The sequence below is a fragment of the Impatiens glandulifera genome, chromosome 7 (genome assembly GCF_907164915.1).
Source record: "Impatiens glandulifera chromosome 7, dImpGla2.1, whole genome shotgun sequence".
Classification (NCBI taxonomy): domain Eukaryota; kingdom Viridiplantae; phylum Streptophyta; class Magnoliopsida; order Ericales; family Balsaminaceae; genus Impatiens; species Impatiens glandulifera.
In genome coordinates this window covers 29178251-29190822 of record NC_061868.1, presented here as the reverse complement: position 1 = coordinate 29190822, position 12572 = coordinate 29178251, and the positions used below count along the sequence as shown (strand labels likewise).

The window sequence follows — 12572 nt, the reverse complement described above, 5'->3', positions numbered from 1 at the left end:
TAAATTTTAGCCAAACATAAAATTATTTCTATCATAAAAAAAATATGGTGAGTCAATTTATATTTTTTCAAAATTTCATAAAATGGTTTGAGGCATTTAATAATTAAAAATGACCAGACAAACCAAGGGTCAAACAAAAGAGTCATATGCTCAAATGAACGAGCAGACTAGGGAGAGAAACTATACTAGAGTTCCTAGGGCGGTCCGCGGCTCAAGCCAAGAAGAGAGGTAGAAGGTAGGGGTGAACAAACGGGTAAACTCAACCCGTATTACCCAGCCCATATTCAACTAGAATTAAATTTATCTAACCCATAATTCAACCCATATTATTTACTAATATGGGTTGGGTATGGGTTGGGTTGAGTATGGGTTGGGTAACCCAAATTATTTTATTTTTATTTTTCATTTAACATGTATTTCACTCATTTAACACATTTTTATTCGTTTAACACGTTTTTCACGTTTTTGACATTTTTAATACGTTTTTCACACGTTTAACACGTTTTTGATACGTATAACACGTTTTTGGCACGTTTAACACATTTTTGACACGTTGAACACGTTTTTCATGTTTTTGGCATATTTAACACGTTTTTGACACGTTTTTTCACGTTTTCGACACGTTTAACACATTTTGACACATTCTTGGCACGTTTAACACGTTTTAACACGTTTAACACGTTTTGACACGTTTAACATTTTTTCACATTTTGACACGTTTCACACGTTTTTAGCACGTTTGGACACGTTTAACATGTTTTTCACGTTTTTGACACGTTTTCATGTTTTCGACACGTTTAATACATTTTTCACATTATTGACATGTTTCACACGTTTTTTTACATTTTTGGCACGTTTAACACGTTTTCCACGTTGTGAGACATTTAACACGTTTTCGACACATTTAATACGTTTTCGACTCGTTTAATACGTTTTTCACACATTTAACACGTTTAACACATTTGACACGTTGGACACTATTTTCATGTGTTAAACGTGTGAAAACGTGTTAAACATATCAAAAATATGTTAAAATGTTAAAAACGTGTTAAACGTGCCAAAAACGTGAAAACCGTGTTAAATTTTTCAAAAACGTGTGAATGTGTTAGTTATATTAAAAACGTGTTAAACGTGCCAAAAACATAAAAAAACGTTTTAAACTTGTCAAAAACCCGTTAACGTGTTAGTTGTGTTAAAAACGTGTTAAACGTGTCAAAAATGTAAAAAAAAAAAACGTTTTAAACTTGTCAAAAACGCGTTAAACGTATTAAACATGTCATAAACGTGTTATTAGTATGAAAATGTGTTAAACATGTCAAAAACTTGTTAAACGTGCCAAAAACGTAAAAACGTGTGAAACGTGTGGAAAACATGTTTTAAGTGTGAAAACGTGTTAAAAATATTAAAAAACTTATTAAATATATCAAAAACGTGTTAAAATGTCAAAAACGTGTTAAACGTGCCAAAAATGTGAAAATCGTGTTAAACTTATCAAAAACGTGTTAAATATGTTTAAAACGTGTTAAACGTGCCAAAAACGTGAAAATCGTGTTAAACTTATCAAAAACGTGTTAATGTGTTGTATATGTTAAAAATGTGTTAAACGTGCCAAAAACGTGTTAAACTTGTCAAAAACACGTTAAACGTATTAAACATGTCATAAACGTGTTCAACGTGACAAAAACGTGAAAAATGTGTTATTAGTGTGGAAATGTGTTAAACATGTCAAAAACATGTTAAACGTGTCAAAAACGTGAAAACGTGTCAAAATTGTGAAAACGTGTTAAACGTGTGAAAGACATGTTATAAATGAAACGTGTTAAAAATATTAAAAACGTGTTAGATGTGTGGAAAACGTGTTAAACGTATGAAAAATATGTTAAGCATGTCAAAAACGTGTTCGACTTAAAGTTGGAAGATGATTAGTTTATATTGGATTAATAATAGAGAATTAAACTAAATTTATATAATTTGGATAATTTGGGTAACCCTAACCCAACCCAAATTAAACCCAACTCATACTCAACCCAACCCATATTAACCAACCCAAATTAATATTTTGGGTTTGGGTTAGGGTTGGGTTTGGGTAAACCCATATTATGCTCACCCCTAGTAGAAGGTGACAGGATCCACTCTCGAGACGCTCAACATTTCTTTTTTTTACGTTAAGACAACGCACAAAAGGCTACCTCTCGGTCATGACACAAAACTTCTGCAACGCTTCCCTTAATCGCCAAATGAACCCGTGTTTGATTCTCTTTGGTCATCATTTCATCACAACCCTAAAATCTCGATCACTCCCGTAATCCAACCAACATAGCCTTAGCTAAACAAGAACGCATCTACACCACCTCACACGACAAAACGCCTTACCACTACGCATCTCAAAAAGAGAAAAGAGAATCACTAATTTTTTATTAGAGCAAACAAGATGAAGATCGGACAAAACAATAATTATGAACAACACAATTAAGATCACATTCCAATTCATATTAGTCACATTTCAAATTCGTCATTCAACAATTAACAAGTATACATCATCATCACATGAAATTCGATAATTAACGAATTTGTAGATACTCAATTTTAATACCTTCTAAATTTATAACTTCTAAAAATTCCAAACTTATTTTAAAAATAATTTTTAAATCATAAACGAATTCATTGTAGGGGATTTAAAATAGAAATAAATAGTCCGGGAAACAGTGTTGTATCGATCCCGAATTAATTAAATGTCGAACAAAATAAATAAATAAATAAAACACAAAATAAATAAATATAATATATTTAGTGAATAAATAAATAAATTAAATTATATAAATATATATATACATGTTTGTATTGATTTTGCGTTTTAGTGTTTTGTAGGAAAAAACTCACAGCACGGACAACATGAACGGCTCGGATAGTACAAACGACTCAAACATCACGAACGATACGAGCATCACGACTGACACGGACAAGCAAGACAGTTTTGGGAGAATTTGAAGATTTTCAAAATTATAATTCTAAAGAAAATATGGAGAAAGAGAAAATTCCACACGAACAAACAAAATATGCAGGAAAAGAGAAGATTATATAATAAATAAGTCTATATGCATTTGTCACATATTGGTAGGCTAATGAATCTCCATCGATCAAAATAACTATAGATAAAGGTAATTCTCCACAATCAAGGAGAAGAAAAAAGAAAAAGAAGAGTACTAAAAAAAATTTATTGGTAGAAGGCTAGTAAAATTGACCATAGATGATCTTTGGCCGTTTACTACGTTTACTAGGTCGAAACGTGAACCTATTTTTGGATCTCTACTTTATGGACCACGTTAGAGGCCACAATACATGTCAAGAACCATGTACCCGTCAGATGACCTAACACATCACCCAAAATCAATCCAAAATAATAATAATAAAATAGCCTAAGATGTTAATTTATAATGAAGTAACAACAATATACCATCATAATTACATCCATAACATCACTCAATGATTAAAATTGAAGAAGATTATAAAAATCACTTGATTAAGTTTATTAATTTTTATTTAATTTTTATTTTTATCTAAAATATGTTTTTAGGAGCTACAAACTCCTAAATTAATTACTATACAACATTATGCATGTTCTTGAGCCATTGTCCTCGAATAAGGGTCCAGGAACATGATTTTAGTAAATTAAAACCCTTTAATCAATTTGGGCATTTTTATTGTGGGTTAATTTCTTAATTTTGGTAAAAATATAAAATTTATAAACTACTTTAATTTGACTAATGTGCAATAATTTCACAATTCAAAAAATATGCAAAGAGATCATTCAAAGATAGCAAAAGATTGATTTATTGAAAATTAAAAATACAAACGTTGAATGGAATAAAATAAAATTCTTACAAATGATTATGGATATCGTCAGGAGTTAGTACGCAAAATTTCACAAACAAAAACTTAGTTTAATGTACCCAAGAGACCAATTCGGTGTTCTAGCTTGTAAATTTAATTTCAGGAAAAAGAGAAGTTTGGGAAGATATTTTTTTCTAGAATAGGTTAATAATAGTATTTATAAACTACCCTAAAAAATTTTTGTTTCTTACATTGTTGGGTACTAATAGTTATCCTTCATATTTTACACACCCATATAGTTATACAACCCTTAATTTTAAACGAGGCTATATCTATAATTATTGTTATTTAAAATGCAAGTATAACTTCTCTTCAAGATTCAAGTGGAATTAGAGTCCTAGATATGTTCATGTTGTTGAATGTTTAAAACTTGGGCTACAACTTCTTTTCAAAATTATATTAGAGCAATATTGACTTTAAATTTTGATGAACACAATTTCTTTTTTATAGGACAAATTAACTGGATGTCCCTCAAATTACTCTAGCTTACTTTTAACTTATAATATATTTTTTAAAATAAATTGTCCTTCAAACTTTCAAAAATGTCACCAATAATATTTTATCAACTTTTTGATTAAACATAACTTGCTATTATTTTATATATATTATGTTTAATGATTAATTTTTATATTTATATACAATTATTAAATCTCTTATATATATAATATATATATATATAATATTATATATATATATATTATCTTTTATCATTAAATTTTATATTTATATAATTATTAAATCTATTTTACATATATACATAAAATTTTTGTATATTTATTATTTATTTTTATTTATATCTAAACGTGAAATAAATAGAAAAATTATAAAAAAATAAGAGAGTGAATAAGTGTCACAATATTTAGGTGAAAAAATAATATATATATATATATATATATATATATAATATCTTGTTGTTGCTACACTAAAAGATAAGATAAAATAAATAATATATATATTATATAAATATTATATATATATATATATAAAAAAGATATTTAATATATATATAATAAAATTAATATATTTTATATATATAAGAGATTTAATAAATATATAAAAATTAAATATTATAGATAATATATATATATATATTATAGTAAATTTGATCAATTAAATAAAGAGAGACCATTTTCTTCATTATAATATACATAATAGATTGTAGCGGGAGCAAGAAAGAAAGAAAGAAAAGGGGGAAGTATCCCCAAGTATTAACTCCAATAGAACATCACAGATTTTTGCCCTATGGATTCATCGCAGAATTCGGGGACGACGTCGGCTGGGACGGTTACTGCGGTCGGTGGAACTGCCGCCAATGGGACTCTCGTTCCCCAAACTAGCGATACCTCCACCACAAACGGGATGGAGACGACCTCCAATGACCCTAAGCAGAATCTCAATCATGTCATCCAATCCATACAGAAGACGCTTGGCCTCATCCATCAGCTCTACCTTACAGTCTCTTCTTTCAACGTTGCTTCTCAACTCCCTCTCCTTCAGCGCCTGTATGCATTTTTGTTGTAAACCCTAGTTTCCTTTAATATTTTCCCCCTTCCCCGATTAGTATTTTCATCTTTTCTCCCCTTCCTCTTTGCAGAAATTCTCTGGTTTTGGAACTTGACAATATGACAAAAATGGCGGAAAAATGTAACATCCAGATCCCGACGGAGGTCCTCAAGTGAGTTTATTTTTGCGTTGCATGTATATTTCATTGTGGCAATTTTTGGAGCTGATTATTGAAATTAGAGACTTGTGATCTGGTCAGTTTAATTGACGATGGGAAGAATCCGGATGTCTTCACGAGGGATATCTTAAACAATTGTATTGCCAAAAACCAGACAACTAAAGGCAAAACGGATTCCTTTAAGGTTAGAACATCTGTTTTCAATTAGCCTTGACAACTTTCAATTTTTATTGTATTTTTGCATAATGGAAGGGAACCCACTTTCAGAGGTGAAATTTAACATGAAAATAATACATACTGCATTATGGAACCACAACTTCTTTTCAAGTTGTGTTGAACGCTCTCTAATGAATGTTTTCGTATGTTGCTTTATGCATACAGACACTTAATCCTGTATGTATTTGATTTCTGAAGTATAGATGAGACACTTAAATCCTTTGTTGTTGTCAAAATAAAGACAAAGATGGATTTTTGAGTTATCGATACTCCATCTTGATTCAGTTTCTTTGAATACATATGTTACTTAATCTGTATAGTTCTATTTTCACTGATTCTTTAGTTTACCTGACTATTGTATTGAACAAATCATAAGATATCAAGCCATGCCATCACGCTCTAGTATTATTATCAAGTCTTTGTATTCTTTTTTTGAATTATATTTCTTGGATTTCCCTTATCACATATACCACTCAGATTTTCTCATTGGACATACATCCATTTTCTCCTTTATTTCACTAACAATCTTGTAAAGTTTTCTTTTAACAACACTGCCTGTGTGGTCGTTTTAGTCAATGTTATATTGCTAATATTTTGTGCAGGCACTGAGGAGGCATCTTCTAGAGGAACTTGATCAAGCATTTCCGGATGATGTGGAAGCCTATAGAGAAATTCGAATGGCTTCTGCTGCTGTAAGTTTCCTTACAGTGCTCCATTAATCTGCATGCCATGATTTTTCAAGCATAAACTACTGATTAGGCTTGATCTGTTATGGGTCAGTGTATCGCGTAGCGCAGCAAAAACAACTCCTTTGGGATTCCTGCACACAACTTTCTCTTTCCGACAAAGAAATTTGACTCTGTTGTGTTAAGAAGGAAAGGGAACATTAGTTGTTCCTTTAGAATTCAGTGGGCTTTATTGGTCTTTTTGCATTGTAAATCTAACCTTTGTTTACAATTCAAGTGAAAAAATATAAAACAGAATCTATGTTTGCAGTTTTGAAAAGCCACTTTTCAACTGTTTGGAGGACTGCGTTGGGATTGAGAATGATCGTGTCAACACTTTATATAAATGAAATCTTATTTTATGAATTCCTTTTACAAATGGAACTCAGAATCCTATTATTTGCAACCTTGGAATGCTTTGCTTGCTTTGTGTAGTACCCATGTGGGGTGCTGTTAATTTTGTTTTATAGTTGTGTAAGAGCTCAAAAACTGTTTTTCCATATTCACGCGTTAGTTATTGTTGAGTTCAAAACTTGACAAAACTCAAGAACATTTTGTAAGATGAACTTATGTTCCTTTTATCCACCAGTGGAGAATATCATCCGTTCTACAACTTCACTGTTGACTATGTTTATTGATATGTTCTTTCTATCTAATGCAGGAGACTAAACGGCTTGCCCAAGCACAGAACACAATACCCAATGGTGATGTAAAAGTCAAGTCTGAGCTTTAAGACTTCCTGTTTATCTCTGGACCAGGTTTTAATTGGTGAATTGTAATTTTCTGATGGTTTTATGTGCCATTACATAGAGTTCAAGTATAGCTGCTCCCATCTAGTAATGCTCTTCTGACTTCTGGTAATGTATTAGAGATATTAAAGTTTCTTCACTGTACTGGATAAGGAAGTATAATTGATATTTTCATGAATTTAATGTTGAAATAATTGTTAATGGCATAGTGCTGTTTAGCAGTTACATTCTGATACATATTAGGGCAAATGCTCGAATGGTCTTCGGCCCAAGAAGTAGTTAGATAAAAATACTATAAATAATAGAAGAGTAATATTGTAAAGGGTTGATTGATTTGATTATTGGATTATTGGATTTTCCACATTCTGCTTATTTTGCAAGACTTTCAAATGTTGTTTGGTTGCTTTTATGAAAACAAACCTTGCAGAATAGAAATGCAAACAGTCTCTCTGGAGTTTTGAGCGTGTAATTTTCCACTAGCTATTCGTCGGTTCTCACTTCTTACAGTCTTAGTTTTGGCACAAACTCAGTGCATTTGATAATTTGATGGTGATGACATATCCACTCTAAAAACTTCCAGGACTTGGTTTATGACCTGTGCGGGGCTTGATTCTAAAGCCAAACTCTAGGTAACATATTTTTATAATGATTTTTCTAGTGCATAAATGAAAAGGTTTGGTGATTTCTTTCCGATAAAATTAAAATTAAAAATTAAGATATGAATATATTCAATATTTCAAATTATTTGTTTTTTTTAATATTTAAAACTAATATGAAAAAAAAATTAAGACTATTATATCCTTATATATTAATTATATTAGTTAATAAACTTAATATATTGAAGTATATAATTTAATATATTAAATAAAAAATAATTAAAATAAATATTAAATTAAGTTATAATTTATTAATTTAATAAATATATATATATTTATAAAAGTAAATATATAGGAGAGATAATGAAAAATATATATTTTTCTTTGTTTTTTATTTTAATTAATTTAAATATAATCATATTTTATTTTATGATGTTTGAAAATAATATTATAAAAATAATTAGATGAATTATAATAAAAAAGAAGATGATTGAAGTTTGTTTATTGAGAAAAAATTAAAAAAATAATATTAGTTTATATTTATAATTATATTTTTATTTGATTATGTTTGAAGATAATTTAATAAAAAATAATTAGATAAAATATGATAAAGTAAATAAGAAGTGTGTTGCAATTATAATATGGAAAAAGAAAGAAAAATGGTTACAACTTTATATATAGGATTAGAAATGAGATAAATATATATATATTTTATAATTAGTTTAAATATAATTATTTTAGATTATAATATTTGTATTTCTCGTTACAATTCTGTCTCAACACTAATAAACACAATTAAATATATAATATTATTAATATATATTTTTTATTTTATAAGAATTTTAAGTATATTTTTTTATATAAAACATTACATTAACATAATTTTATATATATATATATATATATATATATTTTGAGAGAATGTGATATAATCAGTGCCCACAAAGAATTATATGAAATCGAATAAAACCAAGATGGTAGTAAATAAATCTGTAAAATATAAAAAAACGTTGATGTTAAATATATTCAATTCAATCGTCATTTTTAATCTATTCAACACTTTAAACTCAATTTATGAGTTTAAAGTTTTTAAGATTTATTTGTATGAAAATAATATATATACTATATTTTATTTTATTAAAAAAACATGAAATATGTTTATAGAGAAATTTTTATTTTAATAATTAAAATGCACATTTTATGTCAAGAAAAAATATCATCAAATATTATAATGAAAAATTATTTTGCTACAATTTAATATGAATTTCATATAGCTTAATATACAATTTAATTTTAATAAATAATTTATACATCTTATTAAATAGATTAATATATATTTATATTTTATTTGTTTTATAAAATTAAATATTACACTATATTTGTTTGACTTTTGGATAAAAAATATTGCATTGTTCTTGATTGTTTTAATAATTATAGGAATTTTTTATACTTGTTTTATTCTTTAGGGGTGAAATTAAACATAAAAGATCTTCTTGTGAATAAGGGCAGCAAAATAACCAGTTTCTCTCTCATCGTGCAATTCAAGAAGAATGGGATACGTCCTCAGGTTGAGATTCGCATCTTTCTTCGCCGGCGCCGCCGCGGCATCTGCCGTCGGGCTTTATGTCCTCCACCACGATTACAAGGCCGCTCATCAATCCCAATCTCAACAGGTTTCTCCATTGATAACACTCTGATTCTTCATTTTACTTTTCATCTCGAACCGATTTGCATTTCTCGTTCCATAATCAAGATTTGTCAACGAATTACCGTCTTTTTTGTTGTTAATAGAAGATCCCAACCAACGATTTAGGATGAATTGGTCGGTCGGTCGGTAGGATTTTTTATTTTCAGCTTGGCTTGAATCACCCTATATATTGCTCAGTCTTTCTCCTAGGTTTTCCTTTATTTACATTCTCTATGCCGCAATGTTAATAACTAATTTACCAAGTCGGAAAAGAATGTTCATTTAAGCCATGATATTTTATGAGAATTTGTTTAGCATTTTGGTCTTCTTAGTACAATTCTTCATGTTTGTTGATTGTTCTTTTTTCATTTCACACACTTCTTTACTTTCATTCGATGATTTGTAGTTATGCAATTTTCTTCAATGTTTCATCAATCCATCCCGAAGAACTTGATGGATTATAAATGCTTTACATCAAATCCTGAATCCATGATTGTTCGTTTTGCATTTTTATGTGGATTGTAAGTGTTTTTCTCAATCCTCTTTCCCATTGATGATCCTTCTGCAAGAGGGAACATATATCTTGTGCTTGTACGGGTCATAAGGACCAAACTTTGAAGAATAAGATGTATATATGAGCATCAAAGAATGAGGTGGCTTGTAGCATTATCCATATGCAAATGCATCATTTTTGTTGAATAAAAGAGTTTAGGAATAAGAGACTAATCCATCTTGGCTTCCACATTTATAATACACATTTTTTATTTTTTTATACTTTTATATATCTTAATATACTAAAGAAATGGTTATAGATATAAAGAAGTGATTCAAAGGTGTCCAACAACAATAACTAATCATTAGATTATAAATATAAAAGCATATCGGTTCTTCTGGCTTTACCTGAGTATATTACCCTATTCTGTGCTTGGCTCAATGCAGAAGCCATACATTGTGTGATGGATAAGATTTTGCTTGTTTACATAAATCTTGGTTAATTATGTGCTAAGAGATGTTTAATTACAAACAGAAGGTTGAACACCTATTGTCTAGTCTTTGCTACATTAAAGTTCATATTCTGTGATATGGTATGACTATGACTAATTTGGCCTAGATTACTCCCACAACTAGCATAACCTTATAATACTTTGTCTTGTACTGTTTGAGATTCTACATCTTGTTATTCAACAGTGTGGCATGAAATGTGATTGGAGAATGCATATATGAATGATTTGATCCTCAAAATGTATATGAACACTGGTTTTCTTAAATTATAAACAGGTCCACAACCTCAACATAACATATGTGGCAAACTAAAAAGTTTCTTTTGTTATTTAATCATATGTATATCCTTCGTAGCAGAAAATGCATTTTTTTTTCCAAACGCTGGTGCTTCTTGCGACATGTATTTCATAAATCCACAGATCTAGTTTTCCATATTTTCTAAACTCATGCATTTTGTTCATGGGGTATTCTCCATGTGTTTGTTAAGGACATAGCTTGAAGAAGCAACTAACAAGTGGCTCACATCCTTCTCTATTCATGTTTATATTCACTGTGCAAATTGGTCCATACATCATAATCACAAAGCTGTTTTTTTCTCTGTGACATTCAGGATTCTGGTGTTTATTGTTGAGTTTCACTGTGCAAATTGGTTCATACATCATAATCACAAAGCTGTTTTTAGCTCTGTGACATCCAGGATTCTGGAGTTTATTGTTGAGTTTTTTTGTTTTAATTTTTAAATAAATTTATTTATTTGAATTCCCAGTAAATGGCCTAGTGAAGTATTTACTTTAATCCAAGCTGAGTGTCATCATATCATTCAATATCTAAACTTAGAGTTAACACTTGGGCTTGGATGAGACATACTCATTAAAAATGGGAAGTGAATGATAAATATCCATCTTCCTGGTGCCTAAGGCCTTGCTTAATGAAGGGTTGTTTATTATTTGTAAAATAATAGATTCATCATACTCAACATGTTGAGTATTGCAAGGAAAACAAAGATTTAACTTATACGAATGAAAAAAGGCAAATAAGGTAAGGAAAGTAAAGTTTATAATAAATTTTACACCCAAGCCATTCTCCCATAAGTGGAGACCCATATCTCAGTGGTATAGCACAAGAACACATGTCTTCAAGACATGAATTCCCGGACCATTTTCAAAAAAAGCACCAACATAGTAGTTGTATAGTTATGTAGTTCTTAACTTTATCATTTGTGTTTTGTCCATAGACATTATATTTTCAGCTAGCTAGCCATGATATGTGCATAAATGATTTCTCTAACAGAAAGCGGACTTTGCTTGTATAGATTGATGGGTTCTACAGAAGTCTAGACAAGCGAATCTCAGCTTTAGAGAAGTTGAAAGAAGTTGAGGCGGTGTCAAAGCCTGCAGAGTTAACAGAATGAGAGTTTTTCCAAATGAAAGGCTGCTGTTGTTACTTACAGAGGCACAGTCATTGTTGGTTTGGCTACAAGATAATGAACTTTTGATGTAATCCCATATTACAACCTGCTGTTGATCCTTGAAATTTTCAATTAGTAGGTAGTGATTATAAAATTTGACAACTTCTTTCTCACTTTAGAGATCCATCTTAGATTTCTTTCTATCAATGGATTAGAAGAGACTGTTTTCAATTCTGCAACTGGAATCTGGAATAATGCAACTTTATGAGTGTGTTTTGAGGTATTTATTATCATAAAATATATCTTATTCAAATCTCTTTATAATTGAATACTTATTTTGGGAAGAATGTAAATTTTATGTACAAAATTAGAAGGTTGTGTCAAATTTGTTATTTAAATTTTAAAATTTTATTCATACATAAAAATTTGAAAAAATATGTCATATTTATTTTTATTTTATATTTTTAATCCATGTGAAGTTGTCCATTCATCTGAAAACTGTTGTACCAACTCAAATTAGGTTAATATAAAATATTTTATTATATATATTTATTTAATTAATTATAAAATAAAATGTAATAAGTTAGTTTTAAATTTAAATTTATTTTAATGAGATT

At 29.2% G+C, this 12572-nt stretch overlaps 2 protein-coding genes across 2 annotated transcripts; both read left to right on the top strand.

Annotated features, from left to right (window-relative positions):
* The first annotated feature begins 5038 nt into the window (after positions 1-5038).
* Positions 5039-7465, top strand: LOC124945440 (mediator of RNA polymerase II transcription subunit 10b). Its single transcript, XM_047485883.1, has 5 exons — positions 5039-5393; positions 5486-5566; positions 5654-5756; positions 6391-6480; positions 7175-7465. Exons 1-5 carry the CDS (start codon positions 5134-5136, stop codon positions 7244-7246), a joined length of 606 nt encoding a protein of 201 aa, XP_047341839.1. The 5' UTR covers positions 5039-5133; the 3' UTR covers positions 7247-7465.
* Positions 7466-9356: 1891 nt separating this feature from the next.
* Positions 9357-12272, top strand: LOC124946086. Its single transcript, XM_047486650.1, has 2 exons — positions 9357-9531; positions 11860-12272. Exons 1-2 carry the CDS (start codon positions 9409-9411, stop codon positions 11956-11958), a joined length of 222 nt encoding a protein of 73 aa, XP_047342606.1. The 5' UTR covers positions 9357-9408; the 3' UTR covers positions 11959-12272.
* Positions 12273-12572: the final 300 nt, after the last annotated feature.